General features: G+C 42.2%; 2 protein-coding genes across 9 annotated transcripts; one reads left to right on the top strand and one right to left on the bottom strand.

Moving 5' to 3' along the window:
• The first annotated feature begins 18 nt into the window (after nucleotides 1-18).
• MTERF2 (mitochondrial transcription termination factor 2) lies at nucleotides 19-10464 on the top strand. 3 transcript variants are annotated; one of them, XM_015628749.2, is made up of 2 exons: nucleotides 19-1147; nucleotides 7217-10464. In XM_015628749.2, exons 1-2 carry the CDS (start codon nucleotides 919-921, stop codon nucleotides 8422-8424), a joined length of 1437 nt encoding a protein of 478 aa, XP_015484235.1. In that variant the 5' UTR covers nucleotides 19-918; the 3' UTR covers nucleotides 8425-10464. The 3 variants fall into 3 exon arrangements, with proteins under 3 accessions (XP_015484235.1, XP_015484236.2, XP_015484237.1); XM_015628750.3 differs by lacking the exon at nucleotides 19-1147 and adding an exon at nucleotides 2714-3288; XM_015628751.3 differs by lacking the exon at nucleotides 19-1147 and adding an exon at nucleotides 6437-6523.
• Nucleotides 10465-10985: 521 nt separating this feature from the next.
• Nucleotides 10986-26077, bottom strand: TMEM263 (transmembrane protein 263). Of its 6 annotated transcripts, none has more exons than XM_015628753.3 (4): nucleotides 25981-26077; nucleotides 22582-22651; nucleotides 17379-17448; nucleotides 10986-13626 (listed from the first exon to the last, which is right to left on the bottom strand). In XM_015628753.3, the coding sequence occupies exons 3-4, from the start codon at nucleotides 17440-17442 to the stop codon at nucleotides 13340-13342; spliced, it is 351 nt and encodes a 116-aa protein (XP_015484239.1). In that variant the 5' UTR covers nucleotides 17443-17448; nucleotides 22582-22651; nucleotides 25981-26077; the 3' UTR covers nucleotides 10986-13339. The 6 variants fall into 6 exon arrangements, with proteins under 6 accessions (XP_015484239.1, XP_015484243.1, XP_015484240.1 ...); XM_015628757.3 differs by lacking the exon at nucleotides 25981-26077 and adding an exon at nucleotides 25564-25651; XM_015628754.3 differs by lacking the exon at nucleotides 25981-26077 and adding an exon at nucleotides 25511-25605.
• Nucleotides 26078-27024: the final 947 nt, after the last annotated feature.

The raw sequence follows: 27024 nt of genomic DNA on the forward strand, positions 1-27024 counted from the left end.
GCCCTGCGCGCGCCCGCGCCGCTCCCGTCACCCGGCCGCTCCCCGGGCCGTGGCCGCCGGCCCCATCCCGCGGGAAGCGGGCGGGGGTTATGTAAGCGTGTGCGTAGGGAGCGTCTCCTGGACCAGCGGAGCTCCCTTCCAGCCCTGACGATTCTGTGACGCGGGCCGAGGGCTCGGTGCCGTCGGGACGTGTTGGTCAAAAGGAACCCCCGGGCAAGAGAGAGCCGCTCGGCCGTGCGGCGCTGCCGCACCCAAAGAGGCTGTCAAGCAGCAGAACGAGTTAAAATGGTCCCTCTCGCAGCGTTAGTAAAGTCATTACTAAAAGGTGAATTTCTCACGCCTGTTAATTACAGAGCTGAAACCGCCGCCTGTGTGCTGCCCGCACAGCGGGTTTCCCTGGACCTGCTCCTTGGCTGCACCGGAGGCCGACGGGGGCATCGCACTGCCAGGATTCAGCACAACCCTCTGGAGCCTTAACAGGGCAGCTCTAGTTGCAGGTCTGAAAATAAACCTCCACCTGTGGATTTCAGCTCAAATCTACAGCTTCCAGAGTGTTCACGGACAAGTGGGTAGCAACAGCAAAAGTGGTCTTATTAGAGAGATAAAAGGGAGTACAGGACAAGTAAAAAGGCAGAGGATCCAAATCAGCAGTAAGGACCTTTCTTAACTTGGAGAATTCCAGACAGTACTTCAAGAACTGTCATTTTTCTTTCTCCTAAAATATTTTTTCTGCTAAGATGCACAGAAAGCAGAAGTCAGCAAGAAGAGACACAGGCATCATAGATTTTTTCCCTTCATGCTCTTCTTTCCTCACTTCAAATGACATAATAAACGTAGTAATAGAATCACAGAATCATTTAGGTTGGAAAAGACCTCTGAGGCCAACTTTTTACTGTCCACCACCATCTCAGCTTGGCCATGGCACTGAATGCCACTTCCCCTTGTTTATTGAACACCTCCACAGATGGTGGCTTCATCACCTCCCTGGACAGCTCATTCCAATGCTTAAAAACCCTGTCCGTGAAAAACTTCCTCATGCTCTCCAACCTGAACCTCCCCTTGTGCAGCTTGAGGCTCTGTCCTCTCATCCTGTCACAGCTTACCTGGGAGAAGTATCACCACCATCAGGCCATACCTGATGATCAAGGTATGCAAAAGCCCCAGCCACGATTAGAATCCCCTTCTTGGTTTGAAGGAGCTTGGTCTTATACAAAATTTAGTTTTAAAAGGTAGTAAGTGGAGACTGAACAGTTTTTGAGTGCTGACTTTAACAATAGCATAAATTATGATGAATTTTTAAGTTATCACTTTGTTGTATGTAGAAAATCATATGGCACAGCTCATCATTCTGATCCAAGAAGAACATACAGGATTCCATCTTATACCCTTGCTGCAACTCAGAGCCAGAGTAGTGGGGTCATTGTAAAATCAAACATTGCTTTCTCAGTTAATACAAAGTACATTCTTATTTGCCTGGTTGTTTTTTTATTATTATTATTTTTATTATTATATACCAAATATTTGATAAATAATTTTCAAATAAAAAAAGGGAGTTCAGTAGTTATTAACCACTGTCCATCAAGCTCATTTGAATTCTATAATTTTTGAACACACTAAAGAAGTAAATTCCTTATTTTCAAGGAAAGTCACTTCACAACACAGCTTTTATTTCAAACATTTAAACTGCTTTTTCATATTCATTTTGTGTCCTGCTAGCTCTCCACAAGGCTGCCACACTGAAGATAGCCCTGAATAAAGTCCAGCATCAACCAGTCTTCTTGGGAATACTGAGGTTGAAACAGCCCTTCCTCACTAGACCTTGTGGTTTCATAAACAAATTGCAGCCATGAAAAGCATGAGTGTCTAGGCTGTTTTGTTGCTACAGGCTAAATAACAATTACAGTATATCATTAGCATATCATTATGTCAAAACACTATTTGTCTCTATCTGGCCATGCCTTCTATGCGAGACAGTTTGTTCTTGACACAGAAGTGAGAGAAAGAACATATTAATGTATAATTAATATTGTATTAGGATATATTAATATATAATAGATGCAGACTATATTAATTAAAATGTCAGATCTCAAGGGAAGAGCCACTCCAACTTAGTTGAAATAGAAAATAGAATGACAGTTAATCAAAGAACTCATACAAGTAAACCTCTCTACACTGTTCTCTTGTGAATAACTTTTTTTGAACAATATTGTAAATTTATCCCAGACTGCAAATGCAAAAATGAAGAGAGTGGGGAGAAGACAGAAGGGAAAAAAGCTAACACAGAGGCATGAAATGAAAAAAACAAAGAAGGAAGTATACGGTACATCTTCTCTTACAAATTAGAAGCTATTTTTTTAGATGCATATTTTTGACATCATTGTTTGCATTATACTCACAGACTTCATTAACTGCTCTTGGAACAGCTGTTATTCAGGAGATCAAGCTTGAACCCTGCTCCTAGAGCAAAGTTTCTTTCTATAGCATTTCTCTTCTTCATTAGCTCTTTTTTACAGATCCAGTACAGACTACTGAACATGTAGCTACAACCTTACAAAAGAAAGGTTCACATAGACAACAGCAGTGGTTTTCACTCTCTGAAAGATGTGATTGTGCAGACTTGGAGTTAGTTTAAAAATCCAAACACCTCTAGTGAAATATTTCTAGTCTAGAAAGCATTTATGTGACTGCTGATTTGTTACTCTAGATAAGAAATGTAAGTAGATATGGCAAAAAAAATTAAGATAGAGGAAGACAACTCTCACCATCACAGCTCAGTGAACTTCTGAAAAGCCACCAGCAAAGCAATATAAGCCAAATGACTATATGTAATTGTGTAATAAGGCAGTGATATATGAAGAAAATACACTGGTGTAAGGCAAGCCTCCCATCACGATGTCGGTGTTACTGAATCCAAAGGATCATCTGCTTCCCGTCAGAGCACAGGCACTCAAGTAGTCTGACTTTTAAACGCTCCATTCACTGCTATTATATTACTTAGAAATTTCTATTTTTTTTTTTTTTAATTTTTTTTTTTTGTCTAGTTAGCCCGCTAATTCTCTCTGCAAGCTGTTTTAATCCACCGGCCTTTCACTTTTCCGAGTGCCGGCCAGGCCTGCTCCGCAAGCGCTGGCCCGGGCAGTTCCGCAGCGGGCGAGCCCGGGCCGGCTCCCGCTGCGGGCCGGCCACGTCCCTGCGGCTCAGCCGCGCCCCCCCGTTCCCGGCACATGGTACGTGCCTGCGCCCCCCGCGCGGCGGCGGTGGAGCGGCCCGGCGGCGGCGGCGAGGCCGGTGAGCGCGGCCGGGGGCGGCGGGCCGGGGCTCGGCCGCTCTCCGGCGGGGCCGGCAGCGGGGCGCGGGGCAGAGGGGCCGGCGCGGCGCTGAGGATGGCGAGGGCGGCTCCGAGGGATGCGCGGCAGGGGAGGGACCCCCGGGTGCGGGGCCCGGCCGCCGGTGACTGCGGCAGGAGCGGCACTCGGGGCGGGATGGGCCTCCGGCTCTCGGGCTGGCTGCAGCAGAACAGCCGCCTCCCGCCTCTCCGCCCCCAAGCGGAGTCCAAAGGGTGGGAAAGGGACGGGCCGAGCTGTGGGAGAAGGCTGTGATGATGGAGACCCTTGTTTTGTCTGTGCTGAAAGCACCGCCGCTTAATAACCAGTGGTTTAAATAGTGCAGTGCGTCCTTAAGCACTTTTCAAATCTCTCTCCTTTCCTGGATGTAAGAAAAAGCTTTTTTCCCATGAGGATAGTTGAGCAGTAGAACAGGTAACCCACAGAGGCCGGCTGGGCTCCATCCATGAAGGTTTCAAAGACCTGACTGGACAAAGCAGTCTGGATCCTGCAGACCCTGCTTTGAACTCTTGAGGTCCCTTCAAACTTGGATTATCCTAGGATCCTCCATATTATTTTCTAGAAAGCTTTCTGTTGGTCTGGCATATATTTTATAATCATTTACTTCATTTCCACCACTAATGCAAAGCAGGGATTAATTATTTTGTAAGTGCAGAAGTGCAAACATTTACTGTGCATTAATCTACAAAACTGCAACCTCCGACCAGCCCAGATTCCTTCACAAACCATTCAAACCCTGTCTACACTGCTATCTTCTAGGTAGATACCTACTCTTCTTGGTTCAAAGTCCAATCTAGGCATTCAGGAGTTTAATTTAATTTTTTACAGCCTGCTAAGTTTCCTATAATGAGAATGGTAGTGGTCAGCAGCCATACTGTTGCCATCTTTACTGAAGGATTTTGTGAACAATCTAGCATGAGTAAAAGTTTGGGTTTGCTAATTTTAAAAAAGTGATACTTGAGTCTCAAAACACACAGAGATTGACATGGGTGATAAATCAACCAGTTGATCCTTGTATCTATTTCCTATAGAAGATTTACATAGAAGTCTCATTAAATAATGAAACTTACAGCACCCCTTTACTTCGTATGTGCATGTCTCTGCAAGTGTGCTAGCAAGCAGGATCACAGGCAACTTCAACATTAGCTCACTTCCTTATTGCTGTTCTAACACTTGGTGGTGAGAGGGTGCTGCTGGCAGTGACAGCAAGCATCTTATCTGAGCTGGCTCAGTTTTTCTTCTTAATCTCTCAATTGCTTTACAATCCCCACAGCAATCTAAGCATGTAAAAAGTTACAGTAGAGTCCTACGCATTAGAACATGCATTAGATCCAACAAGAGCTTTAAGAGAACTCTGAATTCTTGAAAGCAGTTACATACCCTGGAAATGTGATACTGTCATCTATGGACTTGGAAATACATCAAATCAATACTCAGATCTTCTTGGTTTCTACAGAACACCAAGACATTCAAATCCATTCATGTTATTTTGCATCTTGTAGTTTGCATCGGGCTTTTTTACAAGGGCTCCTGAGTACCCCAGTCAAATGAGTTTTGGCAAATAAAGTTTTCCTTTCTTTTACAGTATTCTGTGGTTCTGATGATCCTCACAAACAAAAGGGACAAATTGACTATGATGCCAGACATTTTTAGAAAATGTAAAGCTTATTTTAAATTAATGTAACAACCATTTCTATGTCAGATTTTAGAAAAGCACAATTTACTATATCAGAATTTTTAAAAGGTTCTATAATAGTAAAAATTACAGTATTTTAAGGGACTGCATTACTCTCAGAGGAATTTTGTTTAACAGCAGGATTATGCATTAAAGTTAGTCATGGTTATTTTTCCAGTTTGTACCTTGGAAATATTATTTGACATCCCAAACAATTTTAACACCACTTTACTTTGCTGGCCACTTCTAGCTAAGTTGAAACATTGAAGAAGAAAACCCTGATCCATCAGAGATTTGGTTATTCTGACTGGACCCACTAAACTCAGTAGAACTACTCAGAGTGCTCAGACACAGGCAGTTGTGTCAGTCCTGTGGAGGAGAGATTTAGTTTGCAGCCAGTTTTTCAGGACATGGAAAGGTCAGCACACAAAACATCTGTGACTTACCTACACTTCCAGTACTTCCAGGGTTACTGGGAAAAATCACTTGTTCTGTTGTGCTGCTTGGGACAGCATTTCTTAAGTCACAAGATGTAGGAAGACAAAACATCAGCCTTGGGGTTCTGACACAACCAGCACATTAGGCAATTGGTTTTGCCTTAGAGGTGTGAAATAATACTAGAGAACAAGTTATCAATAAACAGCTTCTGTTAATAACATAAGTGTGCATATAGGAAATTATGTCATATTCTGTTAGTTTATGATGTAGTAACATAACAGTAGTCCACCTCAGAAGCAGAAAAAAAGCAAAGGTACACTTTCTTGAGATGAAGGATTTACATCTATAAAATATTTAACTATACCTGACAACTAGAAAGAGAACCTACCACTAATAAATAAACCACATTATTTTCTTAGAAGATGGGCTCTAAGGAAAATTCTAGGGCTCTTGTGCAGCTCTGTGACAGATATTGAGGTCTGTTGGACAGGAGATTAGACTGCGTGATCATAACAGTATTTTCTCTCCTAAAAAAACCCCCAAAAAACAAAACCAAAAACCAAACAACACCAAAACAAACAAACAAAAAAACAACCGAAAGTAATTTAGCAGTGCTCAGGTAGGTATTTTTTGAAGCATGCTATACTTAGGGAGAGGTGAAAGCAACTGTTCAAATGTTCTCACTTTCAGTTTGAGCAGTTTTAAGCATGTTACCAGCAGCAGCAATTTGCAGGAGTATTGCAGAGATCAGCAGTTCTCCCTCTCACAGTCAGTACTTCCAAAGGGTCGTTATGAAAACACCCCCCAGGAAGTTAAAGATACACTTGATGATATCTTTCTTTGATTGCTGCAGCTCCTTTGCCCCTGCAGAGCAAGTGACAGTGCATGTACTGTTGGTGATAACTGGGCAGTGAGTTTGGGCAAAGGTGAGGTGTGGGGTTGGCCCTGTGGACTCCAGCACAGCCACACACCTATTCCACAAGGACTCTGGCTACAGAAGAGACTTGGAGGCAGAAATAAGGCATCCGTGCAGGGAGCAGCTGTAGCAAACTAGGTGCTGGAAGAGGTAGGTGAGGTGAAGGCCTACAAATGTTACTGTGTACTTGCTTCCTCCCCCAAAATACCACGGTGCTTATTCAAACTCAGTTAACACACTCAGCTGGTGAAAAACACTTACATAAAGGTTCATGTGACTTTTTTTTTCCCTTAATTATATAACGAATGATTTCAAAATGAAATTATGCTACAAACTGCTGCTGATGCAGCACTGCGTGGTGGGCCTCTGACACATGAAAGAACAACTCACGCTCCAAATAATGCTTGAGAAGTTAAAGCAAATACATTCATAAGAACTAAGAGATTTAAGCTGCCATTTTTTGTTAATTTAGTGGGATTGCTGTCAAATGAAGTTGCATGAATCATTTTCCTCATACAGTGTGAGTGATCTAAAATGCAGTAACAATATTAGCTACAAGAAACGGCTGACAGTTTGGAGCTTGTATGACTGCAGGCATTGATATGGACAATATCAATCAAGTCTGTTGCATCCATGTAACTCTTCCAGTAATGTATCCATCAGAACACTAACCTTTCAAAAACAGTCTTTCCCCCTGCTTTCATGTGAAAGCTGGATTTTGCACTAGTAACTAAAACCACTCTGGAGAGTAATTTCTTATGCCAGTTCTGTCTAAACATCGATGATCTTGACCATTAACTCCTTCCTTAAATGTGCTTTCTTACAGTTGTTGTGTCTCCACAGGACTGACTTCCATGATGTTGAGAGGAGTCGCTCACGGTGCAAAAGACACGTTCACTCTTCTGTTGACAAGATCTCAGAGCCGTAACCCAGGACCGAAGCTTTCTTCAGTATGGCCTGACATAACAAACAAAAGCTTCCTAATACATTCCAGTTACACAAGTGATACCAAGTCAAAAGAGGAAAATAAAAAAACCCTTGAGAATCTCTACAGTTTGTCAGTTGACATATCGAAAATACGCAGACTGAAGGAATGGGTCCTTCTCCAGGATGTGGCCTATGTTAAAGAAATTGCTGATATCTTACAGGAAATGGGAGCAGATGAGACCACTGTAGCCAACATTATAGAACGCTGCCCAGAGGCAATTCTTCACACCCCAGCAGAGATAAACTCTCAAAGAGCTTTATGGCAATTAGTATGCCAGAATGAAAAACAGCTGATTAAATTAATAGAGCAATTTCCAGAGTCTTTTTTTACTACTGAGTATCAGCAGAACCAGAAGGCAAACATACTATTTTTTCAAGAGCTGGGACTTAAGAATAATATAATCACCAGGTTCTTGACAAGTGCACCAAATATTTTCTATAACCCTGTTGAGAAAAACAAAGCTGTGATAGAGACATTACAAAGAAATTATTTAAATTTAGGGGGTTCTGAAGCAAATATGAAGATATGGATACTGAAGCTATTGAGCCAAAATCCATTTATTTTATTAAATACTTCCACCACAATCCAGGAGAACTTGGAATTTCTCCAAAAGAATGATTTCACTGACCAGGAAGTCCTACAGCTGCTATCCAAACTTAAAGGCTTCATTTTTCAACTTAATTCTACCACTATGCAGAAGAGTATGCTTTTCTCCAAAAACACCTTCAAGTGCAGTGATCAAGAACTAAAACAACTAGTGCTGAAATGCCCAGCCCTTCTCTACTATTCTGTTCCAGTTTTGGAAGAAAGACTTGAAGGACTACAGAAGGAAGGAATTTCTATAGCACAGATTAGAGAGACACCAATGGTGCTGGAGTTGACAACACAAATCGTTCAGTACCGAATTAAAAAGCTCTCTGCATTAGGATATGATATAAAGAGTGGAAATCTAGAAAGCTTGAATGGTACTAAAAAAGATTTTGAAGTCACTTATGGTAAGATACAATCAAAGAAGGAGAGACCAATTTTTAATCCTGTTGCTCCTCTACACATTGAAGATTAATTTGAATGCTGTACTTCAAGTTATGCAAAAGCAAATTAAAACGGAAGTTGGTTCTTCAAGAAGAGATGGAAGAAGAGCAATCTTAATCAAGACAGTAGTCTTACAATGTACTTTGTGCAGGAGGGGGTCTTAGGCACAACTTCAGTGTACAATTGTATTCTAATGCTTTCAAATAATATCATAGAAGTTACAGTTATGATAAAGGTTGCCTTTTCCTAAGAGTACCTCAGATGTGACATTTTCTTACCTGATGGGGCATTAACTGCCTTAGATTTTCAGCTCTGTCACTGCACAACACCACAGCCCGTGGTACTGATTAGCACAATTTTTATCTGAGGAAGACAAAAGGAGGACTATTATTTTTCCAGTCGTGTTCATCAATCTGCTGGTTCACTGTTTTCAGGAAATGCTCTTGGACTTCTTTTCCTTATTGCTGAAGTAGCTTTAGCTCCTGGATCCTGACCTGCAGCAATTGATTTCTTGGACAGGAAAGCCCTGTCCTAAGCACAGGGGTGGGACATGTTTTTCTATTCATTGACTGCTACAGTGAGACTCTAGTATGTTTGTGTACAAACCATAATGCAAAGAAGCTACAAGATAACAACCTTTACATTTCTGAGATTACAAAATTGACTTATTTCTCAAAAGGTCTGGAACAGGAGGAAATATATTTCTTGCTACTGTATAGTCCTTAATCTCTTCTAGCAAGGTTTGGGGACAGGAAAGGTAAGGGAGACTCAAGTCTCAAATGATTGTAGGAGAAAAGAAAATGTCATGCTTTTCTATGAGGTGCATCAAAACTCTAGTCTGTAAACCACTGGTGATTAAACATGAGTACCAGATTTGCAAACAGCTGCAACAGTTTCTAAATATATGGGTGGTACTGCTTCTCAGATAACACCATATGACAATTGGCAACAAGTGCTGGCTTTCAAAATAGTAACTATCAGACAGTGTTTAAGTTCTCAAGGGATTTGATTTCTTCTCATTTATGGACTGTGAATGATAATATAAAATAGCAGCATCACTGACAATCATTTCAACAGAATTAGGATCATCAGTGACTTTACTTCTCAGACTTTTTAAAGTAGCTATTCCACACATACTCCCTCTTGACAACAGAATAAAAACCAGCTACGCACCACCCTCACTCCAGGCATTCTTCAACACACATTTTGGCAGCAAGTCCAGGCCTCCGTTTCTTAAAATGTGGTTTGTAATTACTGAGGAAAGCTGGTATTGAATTACTGGTCCAGAGGGTGGGCTGCAAGAATGATGATTTTATAAAGACTGCCACATTATCTGCTGTGCACTGGGAAAGGGCTGGGAACACCTGGTAGGAGCAGTCTCAAGATCTCAGCAGCTGAAGGTCTTACACTGAGCACTCTGCAGGCAAGTGCAGACGTGACAGGCGTTTCTGGGGGCAAATACCACTCCTAACAGGAGCACGTGTGACAGTGGCAGGAATTCAAGAAGAGGATGTATCACCATCATGAAAAAAATCAGGCTGTGGTACCAGGCTGTGTCTATGCTGAATCATTCAAAGCACGTTATCATTTTTTAAGAGGAAACTGGGAAGACGGCCATATTAAAAATTCACAGGAACTTGCCTTTGTCACTTTCTGACTGTCCTTCTCTGCTCAGCTATTAAGCAGACCACAATATTAATCTGAATTCAAAAGCCTCCTTCCCCTCAGACACAAAGGAGCATGTCAGCTCTCCAAAGCTCTTACTAACACAACCTGTAACTGATCCAGAGACCTGATTGGTAGCTTAGGAGGAAAGGAAAATAAGAACAGTATTTTCCCAGAATATTTAATTCTATCATTTCTACAGGTATCTGTTTCTAAAAAGTTCTTCAAACAGCTTATTCCCATCACTTAAATTATTTCCAGTGGCAACAGAACAGGAAAAGGATGTATTTCCTTAACTAACTCAGCCTGAGTTATCACAAACTCATTTTGCATTCTGAATGTTTCAATTTCTCTTCCCCTTTCAAAATAAAAGCATGAGCAGAAATGCTCTTATTCTCTACTACCAGATGAAGTCAGTCAATCCTTCATTCATAACTCTATCCTGGGAACTGTTTCTCTCTTCTTCACAGGATTCATTTACAATAAAACCTCAGGAAAGCTCCCAGTCACCAAAACACTGTATTGCTGAAGTACTCATCTTCTGTTACTCACAGTGACTGTGGACCAGCCTGTACGTAAGCCTTTCACTACCTGGAGAGCAGTCAGGCATCCCAGCTGCCTTCATAAACATTCCCCCTTTCGAAACAGGGACTGGGAAAAGGAAAGTGAAATAAAGCTACCACAAAAACAATCCCAAGGCAAAAGAACAACCTCACTCCCCCAGAAAATTTCAGTTCCGTATTGCATTCAGCACACTATGACCTTAAAACTGGGTATTCCTAAGCATCATTGACCAGGGGAAAAGAAAAGTAGTACAAAACATTTTGTGCTGTGTCTGTGCACAGCTTATACACTGAAGTTACAGCTTTTGTTAAGAGCTGGTTGGTACTAAGTAGACACAAATAAAAGACACTCTGGAATGTGGTACTGTGGGAAGATTTATACCTAAGGTATAAACTTAGATTTATAAACTAAGGAAGCTTTCAAATGTCTGAAACAGCAACAATTTAATGTTTCACAGGTGCCAGGACAGAACTGGAACAAGTTTTCAAGATGAAGCAAGTTTCATAAGTGAATGGAAAACACATAGGATATAGGACAAAGCTAAGCTCTTTGAAAACTAAAACCATATGCCATGTTCAGTTACAAGACTCAAAATAATAGCTACAGGTTATGTTAAGAACAAAATATAATGAAGTGTTGGCAACTCTTTACATACCTAACATTGCTTATCTCAGACCACACTTGTTTTGCTCCAAGTTTCAAAGTTTAAAATAAAATAATTTAGTAAAAAACATGGATATGACCAGTTCAGCATTTACAGAAAAACTAATAGGAAGAGTTTGGCTGTCACAGATGATCACTGTGCTCCAAACAGGTGACTCTTTTAAAAAAAGAGTTCAGTGGCAGCACTTGGGGAATACTGCTACATTGGAAATTGCACGGGAGCAAACTATACTATATTATATGCTGCAGCAAAATTGCCTCTGATATGCAGGCTAGCTCACATCTAGAGCTAACTGGTACCTCTAACAATACTATATTCTATGCAATTTGCTTTTGACTTTAAAAAAAATAGTTAAAAGTCTTCTATTTGTTGCATCAACTTACCTCATTACACCCTTGCAGCAGATCAGAACCAAGCAGCTGGTGCATCTAACAGAAGGAGCAGGCACCATTTCTTGGATTTTTGCTGTTGAAGTACCAATGGCTCAGGAGATTGGGTGACTACAGTACCATAATTGAGACATGGTGTACTTTCAACACCCATGAACAGAGGATTAAGTTTGACAAGTGATATGTTTCAGGTTTTTTTTTCATTTATAAGAAGTCCCCCTCATATAACCTTCTAGTACAACCACAGCCACTGAAAAAGGTAAGCGTACAAGTTCTCCATAGAAACACAAGTTTTTAGAAAATACTACATACACAACATGAACAGATGCCTTCCATGGGCTTCTAAAGAGGTGACATACTTGCAAAATCAGTACACAAATAAAAGATGACAAATGGTTTCTATTTTAAGGCAACCTTGCGTTGTGCCATTACAAGTGCATTTTGCCTCACATGCTGCAGAGGATGTACAGGTATTCCCATCTGAGGTGTCAACATTTGGAATCTGTCAGTATACAAATTACTTGAATCATGTTTCTTTTTTTTTAAGGCCTCATCTACTGTTTTTGGTTTGTTTTAAATACAAGTATTGCATTTTACTCAAAAATCAAAGTGGAAAGTACAAGAAATGTAGTGAAAATTTCCTTGCATTTGCCTAAACAGAGCGAAAAGCTAACCTGGTGTGTCACGGAGTTGAGAGAACAGCTTTGCTAGTTCTTCAGTGGTTTCCAGCTACACAAGAATTCCTAGCAAGTTAGACAGCTGTGCTAGATGACCACAAACACCAGCCCAGTTTCCACAGGCTGTCATTTTTTTCTAGCATCTATAAGAAGTTCATTAGAAGCAAGGTCTCACTTGTAGGAGATAGATGCATATTATTAAATACACCTGAGATGAAGCAATCACGTTTTCAGTAAAAACTGACAAAGTTTCAGATATAAGGATTTATAAAGAGCCTAAGGCTCATTCTGTGAACTGTACTGAAATGTCAGGACAGTTCTTTACACAGCTTCACCTAGTAAAAAGATTTTATTCCAGTAAGGCATTAAGATAGTTCACTCTTTCTGAGCCTTTCTACCATGCTGTTAAACTTTTACACTTCTATCTCCCATTCTCATTTCCAATTCCTGCACACCTCCAGTCTGTGCTCCAGTCTTCACTGGCAGAATGCAGTCAGGGATAGTTTACAGGCTGCCTGCAAATACAGGTTCATAACCAAGACTGGGTATGTCCAACAGTTCTTTTACACAGCTGAAGGATCCTTAGCAGGAGGATGTGGAAACCACTGAGAACAGTAATTGGCATCTTGTTGTATCAATGGCATCACAGAGACTACCGAGTTTCTACATTCACATTTTAGTCCAAAACTGCAGATGTACAGTAAATAACTATTCAAATACGTATTATTCCTTCAGATACACTCACTTCTATAGTTATCAAGTGTAACATTTCACCAGATACAAAGCTTCAATCTAGGCTCTAATAAATCCTCATACGCTGTGCTAGCCAAGCTTCTTCTGTCCTTTTCAGATGAAATCGAGTTACTTGCACAACTCGTTAGAAGATAAAGTGTCTAAGACACATGGCTTCTCATGGTCCCAATCTTAGCAGATTTTAATGCCACTGATGCAATATTCTGGAGAATTGAGTATGTCTCAGTTTTGGTTTTAGTCGGACTTGTCCTTTTTCTTTCCTGTTAAAGGCACTTTACTTGCAACAGCAGATCCTACAGCTGTAACGCCTCCAGCTACAGCAGAAACACTTCCTTTCACTAGACCCACTCCCACGGAAGGCACAGATGTGACTGCTGTTTTGGTAATTTCCAAGCTCTTCCCTCCAATCCAAGCAACACCCCCAATCGTGGCACCAACAGCTCCCTTTGTGACACTGAAGAGGCCACCAGTCACACGAGAAAGCATGCCAGCCTGCTGCTGCGGGTGGTCTTTGAGTGACCCTAAGGGAAGAAACAACAAGAAAATCAATCTCAGCACCAGAATTTAAGCATTTTCTAAAGAACATTACTCAAAAGTATTTCCTTTTCTAGCCTAACAGCCATTGCACACAGTCTATACTTACCTTGCAGGTCGCTTTTCTTGGATGCTCATACAACACCTAGTTCCAAATAACAAACAATAGGGAAACCAAGAAAAGAGCAAGTGGAACCACAGTGGGCAGAGCTAGGGAACAAACAGACATGAAATAAAGAGGTGAGGGAGTCAGGAGCAGAAATAAAATGCTTGGAGGACAACTACTCAAGGAGGCAGCAGGAAAGAAAAACCAGCTGTAGATGCACGGGAGACCTCTGTCCAGTCATGCCAACACAGTGACTTTCCACTGCAACATGCCTTAGGAGAACTAGCAGAACAGGTCTGTCCCCAGCTCCCTCACTGCCCACAACTTGCATCCAGAGCACAGATTCCAAGAATCATGTTCCAGCACCCATATACTACAAGATGAAAACTAGGGTGAGCAATTTTCCATGCACTGCCAATGCATTTGTGATAATGCCAGGACTCGGAATTCATTAAAAAACTGTAAAGGTCAGAGTTCCTATGTGCATACCTTGAATAATTCAAGGAAAAGATGCCACCTAAATGAGAGAATTTCCTACAAAGTTGACTAGAAGGGAAAATAAGGATACAGAATAGTGAAGCCCAAAGGAGTTGAAAATACCGAGTCCTTCCAGCTTACACTGGTCTCCTATATAAGAAATTGATATAGATAATAGAAACTGAAAACATAAACAGCCTTTTACTTAAAGCCATGTAATACCCTTGCTGGTTCATTCTAGGCCAGCAGCTTTCAACATGGACATCTCCAGCAAAAATGCACTGCCAACACAAACACACAGAGAGCAGAATTTCTATTTACATACAGAAATACTTTAAAGCATCACACTCAGAAGGAAACACGCAGTCTGCTATAAAATCCAATGTCTTGGATTATCCACTAGAGGATTCTTGTGATGAGACTAACAGAGCTTGTAACAAATTTGGTCAGAAACTGTTTCACTTCACTTAACAGGTTTGCTCTCACCCCTGTAAAACAGGTGTGAAGTTTCATCCCACTGAATTTTAAGATCTGATTTCACAGAATCAGAACTGATGTAAGCAATAACTGATCCATCATAACTAACTTTAATAAGAGAAACAAACAAACGTAATCTTTATGTGGTTTTTTTTTTACCTTACTTCAGGTAGTCCTTTGACATCTACTGTATTTCACAGGTGTAAATACAGAACATGATGGTGTATAAATAACTTCTGGTAATGGCTGGCACATTCTATTTCCATCCTGTTTGCATTGTCCATGAGGTCTAACAAACACCCAGTGCTGTGAAGTTTTATTGCCAGTTGATTTCTGTTGTAGGACACACATCCCTGGTCTCCTTTTCTCTAAGGAGTATGTTCCCAAAGAATACCAGATCATGCCTAAATCTAAGGAGACTGGCTCAGTCACTTAGACATGGTGCTGATAACACCAAGGTTGTGAGCTGATCCCCATGTGTACCCTCCACTTAAGAGTTGGGCTTGATGATCCTTGTGGGTGCTTTCCAACTCAGAATATTCTGTGATTTATGGAGCACTGAGAAAATGACACAAGTTCCCTATCCAGGAGTTGGCTCTACCAGGCTATTTTGCAGCCAGCTTCCCACTGAAAGGAATCCAAGAATAAAAAAGAGTTTGAATGAACTTAGGTTGCAAAGGTTGGCTCCACTTGCAAGACAGAAAATACAGCATTAGAATAGCACTACTCATAAAAAGCAGGAGCACAAAAGCTTCTTCCACGCATCCTTTAAAGCTTGTTGAGCATGATTTGAACAAACTACAACTATTTCTATCTTTAGGAAAAAAATTGCAAATTGGTTTTGGAATTGAGTCTTTCCTTTAAGGAGTATTTTGGCAGCCTGTTCAGAGAGATGATCTTGCCAGCATTGATCTGGTATCCTTCCATCCACATTTGGCCATCTTTCTGTGATGGTGTAGGCTTATCATATATAAGGCCTGGCAGAAGATTCAAAATGGGGTTGTTTTCCAAGGGTATTACAATATTTTAACTAAACTTGTAAGGCTTGAAGCATGCATGTGGAACAGAACCAAAAGGAAAAAGCCTCTTCAAGGATGGAATTCACATTAAGATAAGCTGTGCTTCATTCTACTCCCTCTAACTTTCATACACCAACTTTCTCCATCTATTTAGACTTCACATTCAAACTAGTTATTGTCATACTGAAAGAAAACAATGTGCAGAAGAAAATAAGTCTTAGCTGCTCCCCGATTTTAAGTAAAACTTTGGAATAACCAGTGATAATCAAATTCTGCTGGTATGCTCTGAATCTGGAAAACCTAGTGAATACTCTAGGAAGATAAAAAAATACCCACTTCTTTCATTGCCTTACTCAATAAAGAATAGGTTCTAGTTTTCACACCACTGTTCACTTTCTATGCATGATGTTTAACATGTATAAAACACAATTAAATCTTTAAGGCAAAAAACCCCCTAACAACTAAGCAAGCAAAACCCAGCCTTAAAAATTAGCCTTGAAGATAACACATTAAGGTGTAGCTTCCAATCAGGCATTTGCTATCAGAAATGCTTCTGGGATCTTAACACCAAAAGAGCAAGGTTTTTGTTCTCACACCATACTACTATAACAAGTATAATTGAAATGAAGAATTACTGTTCCATGAAAACCTATTTTTCTCTTTCCTCTCATTTTCTTCTACTTGTGTTTCTTGCTTAATAGCTGGTAAGAATAGAGTGAGCTACTCCAGTGCTTTCTGCTACAGTTAGTGGATAATACTGTTGTTCAAATGAAGCAAATTGTTCAGTTATACAACATATAAAAGCTGAGGTGAAAAAAAAAAACAACAGACCAACAAACAGAACTTTTAAAGGCTTTTATAAACTGAAGAGCAATGAACCGAGAGGAATCATGACTCACCGACCTCTACATCCAACACATTTGGTTTTAAAGCAAGAGCAGACAGAACACAGACAACCTGTGTGCCAAGAATTGCTTTTGATCTAGTATGTTTCCAGTCACATTATGCAAACACAACTCTGCTCAATCCTGCTAGTCCACAGCTTGGAAGAAACTGCTCATCTGCATTTCCTCTGCAGATCTAATAGCAAATTTAATATTCAGTTGGTTCAGGAGACCACGATGTCACTGCATTAACAAAGTCAAGTGTGTGGTTGTTTTTATGAAACTATGAGATTGTGAACAGTTGGAATCACTTTTAATTGTACGGTGGAAAACAGTCTCCAGAAGCAGTAATGAAATTCTGTATTTTTTTAAACACATCTTGTATAAAAGTCACATGCACTATGAATACAGCAACATGTCAAAAAATGAAGCTGGGCTCTTTCTGTCTCACATAATGAATAGCAGAAATAAATACCCATTAAATCAATTCATATCTCTGGAAACTAATCTGTAAATTAAGTCCTTCAGTAACTGCCCATCTTCTCGATAATTTATAGGTACAGTTGTTTACTCAGTTATATTCAGTGGCCTTTTTGTAATCAGGATAATGCAGAAGTGAACAATAACCCAGGACCATCTAATCCCAGGTTGGTAATTCCAGTTTGTTTACTGTTATGTAAAAGAAAGTTAAAAGTGTTCAGCTTGCAGATCCATTTTTTAAAGAGAGAACTGACCTTTTGATTAATTTACTTCATATCATGAAAACTAATACATACCTTCTGGTGGTTCATCATGAAGGTATGACGGGACTTCCTGTTGATTTTTGTCCATTTGGTTCATTATTGCCTAAAAAAAGAAATTCACATGTGCTATACATCTCTTTTGGCAAAGCATAAATGTACTCCATGAATCCAAAATTCAAGTATTTTAAGTTTCACAAAGAGAACTTTTTCATTATTAGATAAGCTAGCAGGTCCTGTCAAATTGCTACTTTATTATCAGACTGTGCTTTTGCATTCTTCAGCTAGACTCAGTAAAGGAGCTCTCCACCACATCAGTAGGCTTGGTGAGAGCTGCCACACCACACCAAGTGCATCTCAAACCTAAAAATCAATCAGGAAGACAACAACAAGTAGGAAAACAAAACCAGCTACTGTCATACAACAGCTTATGTTTAAGTACTGAAAAAGAAAAGCCTAGTGATCATAGAGGTGGTGGCCACTAGAGAAACAACAGCAGCATGCCTGTGAGATCTGCAGGTACCTGGAAAACTGTTTAAAAAAACAAGTCCTTGCAGCATAATTTGAACAAATGCCATGAAAACAAGATGGAAGAACTGCAACAGAAACACACAATTTATCTTGTCACAGAGCTGCATAAAGGTTGCAGTGATGACAGCAGAACTAGATTGTTCTAGCTCTACCCAATCTTCCAACAGAAACATTTCAGGGAAGATTTCTTTACAGCAGAAGCAATTTCCTAGAGCAGTTCTAGAGCAGCAGTCCCTGACAGGCAAAGCATAGAAGAAAGCTCAGCTTTCTCCCAGCAGCTCTGCTTTACAGAATTTTTCCTCTGGTGGGGAAGAAAGTAATAACCAGTCCAGGTTTCCTTCCTGCTTTCCTCCCCCACCAAAGCATGCCTGATATTAAGTCCTGCCTCCTCCCCTGAGTCCTCATGCTAATCTTGCTTTCCCTCCTCAGCAAGCACCAAGGTCAGAAAAAGGAAAAACAAGTCACATTACACCAGTCAGCATCCTTCTCTCTTTCTGCCAGTGGTTCTTAGTACCCTTCCCTCTGCACAAGTCTTTAAACAATTTAATTTCTTCCAAGAGTCAACAAGCACCACAAAAATAATTCCTGGTTCTCTTGCCATGCCCAAATCTCTCTGTACATGCTCTGGGTGAGAAAGCAGTGGCTGGGATCAGAAGAAGGAATGCGGAGGCAGAAGCAGGTGGGAAGACTCATCTGGAAAATGAACTAAAACCCTCACAGTATTATTATGAAATTAAAACATCATGATAAAAACTGGCACCCACATACTAAATCATGGATCTTTGGATGAGAAACAAGCCTAAATTGAGTAATAAAGAGTTAGCCCAATCAGCACTAAGGCTGTCAGTTCAGAGCTCAAAAAAACACAGGTACCTTTATACAAGGAGCTGAACAAGAAAGCAAAAACAACGTACTGCCAGGATGGCAAATTTGACAGAAATGCTGAACAAGTGCCACTCAAAAGCCAGAAATCCAAACATGCTAGCTAAGAAATAGGAAAGTATCATATGATATGCCAACTTGAGAGGAAACCACAAGGATCATCAAGTCCAACTCCTGGCCCTGCACAGCACAGCCCCGAGAATTACACCATGCACCTGAGGCCATTGTCTAAATGCTTCTTGAACTCTGTCAGGCTGGTGCTGTGACCACTTCCCTGGGGAGCTGTTCCAGCACCCAACCACACTCTGGGGGAGCCTTTTCCTAATAGCCACCCTAAACTTCCCCTGACACAGCTTTAGGCCATTCCCTTGGGTCCTGTCACTGGTCACCAGAGAGAAGAGATCAGTGCCTGCTCCTCCTCTTCCCCTTGTGAGGAGGTTGTAGAGTAGCAACACAAGAAGTTGGAAGATTAAAACATGAGGGCTAAAAGACAACTTTTAGAAGTATCAATTACAGAATTTGTTATTTTATTTAATCACAAATATGGTTAAGAAAATTTTAAAAAATGAACCTGACCAATCACAGGGAGTAAATGAGGACAATTAGGTTCTGAGAAAAGACCCAGTGCAGATACTACATGACTTCTTTGCATTCACCTGACACAAGCTGAAAGAAATACAAGGTTATCACCCTCACTATGTGAAATTCCATGTAGGTTTGTCGCTTTTTTCCAACTTGAAATAATATAAAGCACTGTAAAAAAGATTAGACAGAAGAAACTGACAGGCCTGACATTATTCAATCAAAATATCTGTATCAAGATGAAGCAACTATATTCCTAATTAACATATGGCCATTTTGGTCATGAAGATGATTACCAGGAACGTGGAAGGAGTTTAACCACTGCCTTAGGGAAAGTCCTAAAAAGAGTAAAATAGAAGTCAGAACCTAGCAAGTCTTAATTCAAACAAAGGAATGAAAAAGTGATCAAAATAGTTTTAAAGCAGACTTAATGGGGACAAATGAGTAAAGCCAGAGGTAAATTATTTTTTTATAAAGAACTACCTCCATGAATTTATTTGTATCTAGACAGCATGTAACTCCTAAAAGAACACGAGATGAAACTGCATGTTTGAGCTTCCAAAATGTTTCTGTCAACAATTCCACATAAGAGACTCAGAAAAATTATCTAATCTTAAAAGGACAGAGAAAACACTGCCAGGGATTATCAAGTTAGAGGGGAGCTGGAGTAAGTGACCAGTTTTAGACACAGGTAGAACACTAGAAACCGTCATGAGACTTCACACAAAGTTTAGTATTTCTGCTGTTAAGAAGGTATTGGGTAAAAAACATTAACAGCAGACACAGCTCAGAGGAAGCCCCTGGAATCTGCTGTACAAGATGCAATGCCAGTATTTAATTAAGACAGAACCTGTCCAATAGAAAGAGATAGACCAGCAGACAAGAGAGGTAAGGATTGCTTTCATAACTCTCTACAGTTTAGTTTAGACTGTTAGGTTTGGTTTCAGTTCCTGCAAAGCTAAATGAGCAAAGGAATGTAATGACAGGGGAATTTCACAGCAGAATTTCTAGTCTAGTCAAAAAGTATACTGAATATAAAAATATATTGAGTATAAAAAAAAAAACCAAACAGCAGCACATATAAAATCACAGCACTATATAAAAAGTGGTTCAGATTGGCCAGTCCTTCCCATTACCTTTCCTAGAACCTCAAGGTCACATATATATAATTTACATGCACTGGTTTAACACAATTGCAACAGAAATACTTCACTCACTTGCAACTAGACAGATCCCAGTGGTCTTTCTTCAGGCACTGGCAACTTGCTGCTATCAAGCCCCAGAAGTCAACAGAGAACTACCACACCTGAGAACAGCAGCTAAGGCACGTTGGTCACAGTCCACCACTCTTGGTGGAACTGAATTTGTTCCACGCAGAAGGGAGCTTCAGGGGTTTAGCAGATCAGAAAGTTGAAAACTACTGTTTGATGGGTGCTTCTACAGGTGCCTGGAAGCACTCCAGGGATGCTAAGTGTGTGGTTGGACTGGATGATCTTGATCATCTCTTCCAGCCTTGATGATTCTACGATGCAGGAGATGTGCCCAACCAGCCTGTACTAGATTTTACTCACTATGCTATGATATCAGCGCAACCGAAAACAGAATCACATCACTGTCAGAAAAGGCTCACAGCCTGACCTGAAACACAACCTGGCACACAAGATCTCACGAAGCGCAATTCAGGTACTTTTGTTTTTCTGTAGAAGCTCTCCAGGGAATCCCAGAATCAAGACCAAGATGCAGCAAAGGACTTCTACAGAAAATTGTCAAATACCTGCATTACAGTTTGCGTTACGCATCCTTGTATCCAATTTAATACGTCAGAAGAGCTGAAGGACTGAAAAGTGATGCAAAAATCCTGTGTACTGAACAGGGTGCAGCATATCTGGTGAACAGGATTTGCACAGGAGCATGTTTTAAACCTGGCTCCCTTCCAGAGATTTAAGATGAGTATTTCTATTGACTGCAGGTCAAAGGCCTGGAATAATTGCTTGGCGGCAGATTACTTCATCCAGTCTTGAGAACAAGAGGGCAGGAATACAACTTTTTTCTTCAAAAACTGGAGATAGAAAAACAGAAACCACTCACTACATTTTGCATAAGACCATGGAGGTAAAAGCACTCAAGGCCTCCTTTGTCCATTAAGATCTAAGCTTGTGTGTCCTGCTTTGCACCAGAGGCCCCCGGTCACCAGACTGCAGTGTATCCTAAGGGAGGATCCTGTTCAAGTCTCCCCCTGAACATGTGTCCCCAGAAAGAAGAGAAAACAAAGTTCATGAGAGCCAACAGAGATTACAACTCAGCTGAAACTGAAGGCAGTGACCCAGAGATGCAAGTGTAAGACTTTTGTGCAGTGTTACGTCATTCAGACACACTATAGGTTAAGAAACTTTGGAAACTTCGAAGCTGCAGATTCAAAGTCCCCACTATGCACTGAATCATTATTCACAATAATTACCAGTACTGCAGGCGTATGCAACAAGGCAAATACTTATCAGAAACCTGAACTTTGGAACTCTTCTCATACATTCTCAGAATTTTCTTCAAAGTACACTGAGCAAAGAAAAAGGGAAGAAGAAAGCAAGCAAAGAGATCTTTCTTTTGCATTTTCATCCTGTGATGCCAAATTCACTTGTGTCACTGCAGAAAAGCCTCCAGCTTCATTTAACATCTTCATTAAATGATGACATGGAATGAAGCAGGATCTCCACGAGGCGCAGCAAAACTCATAGGGACATTCATGAAGCAGAAATCTATTACATCACTAACACAGAAGTTTTCTTCTTCATCTGTCTTTTCTCATGTCAAGAAATGGAAGCAAATCCAGATCTTAAAAGAGATTTCAAACAGGGATAAATGTAAACTACTTCTTGTGTTTTTGACTCCTGTGTGCTTATGAAGATGCTATTCATTCAAGAGATAAGGGATAACTTATATTTTTTAACAATACATAAAAATAAATTGTAGTCTTCATAAAAAAAAATTATAAAAATAAAGACAGAAGTCACTCAACCTATTTTAAAGAAAATATACTTCCATATTTTCAGAATATGAAATACATAGAAAGGTTAAATGTTTTACATTGTTGTACAAAAAAGAAATTGTTTATTAGAGGGTTTTTAATTCAAGAGCTACTTGTAACATTAATAGTGTTATAAGATCCTGAATGAAAGAAGCTCTAGAAGTAACGGCACAGCTACACGTACATTACATTCACATCAAAGCTGATTGAAATAAAACTTACCAAATATATTTCTTGAATATATTGTGAATATTTCTAATTAGTTGTTTCCACAGAAGTATTCTGCATACACCTATGAGAAAGGCAGAAGGTTAATGACATCTTAGGGAACAGTGACTGTCACATACCTGCCATGGGTGTACAGTGGGAATCAGGAATACAAATCCCCACAGTATGGAAGAAGCACACCTGGTACGGCCTTAAGATGCCACATTTTTAGAGACTTATGTCACCAAAACACCAACTCCTTCTGGGCAATGAAGATTTTACTTGTTCCATGTGCTGCCATGAGGATTGCTATGAAGCACGACAATCCTTGTTAAGACACAAATGCTCCTTAATGAGCCTGCGGTTCTTGGACAGTAATTTGTGTAAAGTTTTAGCCTTCAATTGAGAAGTGGGCTCTAACCATTACAGACGTGTGTAACTTCCCAAGTTTCAGCGGATGCTCTTGGTGTCTTTCTGCCTTTACAGACAAAAAGCCCTTCTGTCTCAGCACAGCAAACCTGGCCCAAGCAGCAGCCAGTGGAAACTGGCTTGTTTCAATGCCACTACTCAGATATTTGTGGGCAGCAATGAAGCGACCCAAGGATGGGGCCAATTTCAGCTGGCAGCTTAATGCTGCTCTAGATGGCTGCAGCAGCAGCCAGTGCTGGAACTTCCACCTGACAGAGCTGCAAACAAATCCATCGCCCCGTCTTGTTCCTTCTGGCTACCAGCTATGCAGGTAGAAAGCCTGGCTACAGAGCTGATGGAAAATAAACAACCCTTGACACATGCACAGCTCTTCTTCCCCTCTTCCAGCAGCTACAGCAGATTTCTGAATGAACTCGACGTATTTCATGTACATGGAAAAAAAATATTTTTAGGTATGATAGTTTAGGAAAGAAATTTTTGGAAGAGCAACAGTGCTCTACTCTCCAAATTAAACAAGGAAATAAGCATGAAGCCAAAAAAGGTAATCCCACCTATGGCTGCTCTTCAGGGTACTGCTTCAAGCTGCACAAGCAACCCCTCACTATCAGCTTTGCTGCCTTACTCCTTGGATTAGGGCTTGTAACATGTCACAAGCAATTGTGCTCAGTGCTCTTAGTTCTTGCACACACCTCAGAGCACAGCCAACATGGAAATGTGTGTTTCAATTTGCTACTGCATGGGAGAGTTGATTGAGCTTCTGCAAGAAATGTTAGTGCTAACAGCACTAAAGTACAAAAACAAATCCAGGCATGTAGCTAAAAAACAAGAGCATAGCTAATATTTCAATAAGCCTTCAGATTAAAACCCAAGTTTCAAAATTCAGATTTATATACAAAGTAAGACTGGATTGGAAGCAAGCATGCCACAAAAAAAGGTGGATTTTCAAGTAAAGACCACAAGAAGTTGATCAGAAGTTTTCAGGTGTGAACTACAACTTACTTCCAAGCCTACAGCAGGATGGGCTACAACTTCCTCCAAAGGAAGTTGCCATAAGTAAAGTACGTAACAGGCTCACAGTATGCAGGATACTGAACACAGCTGGGAAGGTAATGCAACATATCTGTATTAAAAACCAAACACATACCACAATTAAAAGCAAAAGACAAATATAATATCTCCTGCAAAAAAAACGCCTAAACTCTGCCCAGGACTTTACTATTATATCTACCATGGATAGAGAATCCACCATTTCTCCATCACTGTCAAGTAAAAAATAGATCAGGCTCCAGAAGAAGCTCTACAGAACACCTGATGTCACCAATCAAGTTTTCTCTGATGCAATGATTTACAAGACATAAAATCAAAGGTGGCATGAACCAGAATTTCCCTTTTCTAGTTCTCCAAAACTGGTTCCTAAGAAGTACATGGTTAATTCCAGTAAGGTGCATGGCACAGCTTCAGAAAGACCATGAAAACTCCACTTTACCAGTTTTGTCATCCTCTGCCTCCTCCTACCTCAGTTTTCAGAAGAGTTTTCCCCACTTCTTTTAATACTTTCCTAATGCCTGAGTCCAGATCAGTCTCAGACCTGCTTTTCCAGAAGACCCTCACAGACAAAACCTGGCCGTGCCTAACAGCCAGCAATAAAGCAGTTTCTGAACTTCCTTTCCACCTCAGCTAATGAATTAATCTTTTCCCTAGCATCCACCACCTGTTTGTTGGCTCCTACCTGACATTTAGACCTGGTCACTTGCTGGACAAGGACCACTTTTCAGTCTGCACTTTGGTAGTGCTGTCCATTTCTAAACTGAGGAGGCAACACTATCTTTTCTGAATATTTAACCACAGCTTAACAGAAAGCTTTACATTATATCCTGGATAATATTTACTGAGCAGTCTTAAAACTGATGCGCACACAAAATCAGCACTTACATGCTATATTAAGCAATCTTGTACGTACCCATCCAGCTGTACTCATTTTCACCTCAACTCATTCGGAGTTGTCATTTTCACCCCAATTAAATGAGCAGAAGGAAGCATTTAATTGCATCCACAGAAGCTGTCTCTGCAGTTCATACAATGACCAGAACCAGGCATACGGCTAAAATAACTCGCCTTGATTTCCAGGCCACACCATATAAACGCCTAGGCTAGGTGAATGGGGAAAGCTAAGCTGGTCCCAAACAGCTCACAAAAAAACTCTTCATATCCCAGTCCACTAAGCTGGACTCTGGAGACGTGGATGAAACAAAGAGCATGTTACTACAGCAAACATTCGAACACCGCAAAGTTTAAAAAGAAGAAAACACAAAACAAAGCTTCTCCTGGGTCGGAGAAACTCAGGAGGGTGAATAAGACCATCAAGGAGCCAGGCCGAAGCGAGCACGGCTCCCTCCTAGGTTGGGGGTGGGACCGCCTCCTCCAAGGGCATCCGGCCCAGGGAGGATGGCAGCGGTAGGGCAGAAGAACCCACCTTGCACTCGGTCCCGCACCCGAGGAGCCGCCCCCCGCTTACCCTCGGGCGGCCGAAGCCCCGCAGTCCCCGCCGCGTCCTCCCCTCTCAGCTACCTGCGTGCCCGGCGGAGCTCCGGAGGCGGCCCGGCAGCGACCCCCGCCCATATCCCCGGCCGGGCCGGCGCGGGCACCGCCGGTATCTCGGCGCAGGGCGGCGGCACTGACGTGGCAGCCAAGGCCGCGGCGGAGCCGCTACGCCCGGCCCGGCCCTCCCGCCCCGCGGCGCCGCGGCAGGAAGCACAAAGGCGGCCGGGCTGTGCCCGCGCCGGGGGCAGGTGGCGGCGGCTCCGCATCCCTGACCCGCCTCTCCCGCCGGCGGCTCCGCCGGGGCGCGCCGGGTGCTCTCCCGCCTCCTCCCTTCGAAGTTCCCCATCCTCCGCGGGGAGGCAGGGAGGGCGCTCGGGGGTTGCCCGGCTGGCGGCGGGGCCGGGGGGCAGCGACCGCTCATCGCTTCTTTACTCCCTCACTCACCTCACGGCTCGCTCGGCCCGCCCGGGCTGCGCTCAGACTTTACTCCTCCGGCCGTCCCCGCTGCCGACGTGGCGCCCGCCGCCGCCCGCCCTGCCGGCGCCCGCAGACCCCGCCCCAGCGCCCGGCGCGGCCCCTCGACGGCCGGGGGGCGCCGCCGCTCCCGCCCCCTGCCCGCCCCGGGGGTGCCGGGACCCGCCGGCCCCCGCCTCTTCCGCCGCAGCCGCCGCCCGTGCCCGCTCCCTCAGAGGGGCCGCTCCTCCCGAGGGCCTGCGCAGGCCCGACCCGACCCCCGTGGACCCCACGGGCCGGGGGGCACCTTCTTCCCGCGGGGCCGGGCACCGAGGTGGAGGAAGATGCCGGGTAGGGGCAGGGCTGAGGAGAGAAGGGAAGGGTTGCCGGCGTCGCTGTAGATGACCGAGATGTTTCGGGGTGCGAGCGATTGACTTTTTGCGCTCAGTTGGGCTGGGGAACGTCTCGGCCGAGAGGTCCTGGTGAAGAGGTGAGCCCTTAGGGCACCCTGCCCGTGCTGTTGGCACAACGGGGAGGCTGCCGAAACTCCCTGCAGCACAGAGTAGCACAGTCCGACACGGAGCTGCATCCAGTCCAGTGCCAGCGGCGTCTTGTGGAGCCATGACACTAATCCTAAGGATTTAGGTTTATATTAAGCAATGTTTACATTGCACCCTTTATCCCAGCGACTATTTGAGTGATCTGAGCTTCCTACATGGCAGCTGTAGAGAATAAATTTGTGGTAATCATGGTTTAAGGGCATGGCTTTATAGGTAACTGCACCAATGAGGATAGCTGGGGAGATAGAGGTTTTCTGATGCTCACCCTCTTCTTTGGGACCTCTCCATATACATCTCTAAGGATCCCTGGGGAAGAGCACTGACTTTCAAGTTTGTTAGACAAGGAAATGCCAGATGGCGAAGGGAGAGAGGAAAGTCACAGGTACTTTGAGTTTAGAAACTCAAACAGAACTGCTCTCAGCAGCAGAGGAATATTAACTACCTTATTGCACACTTCATGAGTTTAATAAAGTTA

This window comes from Parus major, chromosome 1A, assembly GCF_001522545.3.
Source record: "Parus major isolate Abel chromosome 1A, Parus_major1.1, whole genome shotgun sequence".
Lineage (NCBI taxonomy): Eukaryota > Metazoa > Chordata > Aves > Passeriformes > Paridae > Parus > Parus major.

Coding starts and splice junctions, on each gene's coding strand:
- TMEM263 (XM_015628752.3), bottom strand. Junction 13,627..17,378: donor TCATGATGAACCACCAGAAG/GTATGTATTAGT, acceptor TTCTTCCCTTAG/GGTCACTCAAAGACCACCCG.
- MTERF2 (XM_015628749.2), top strand. CDS start 919: ATGGCACTGAATGCCACTTCCCCTTGTTTATTGAACACCTCCACAGAT. Junction 1,148..7,216: donor GGCCATACCTGATGATCAAG/GTATGCAAAAGC, acceptor GTGTCTCCACAG/GACTGACTTCCATGATGTTG.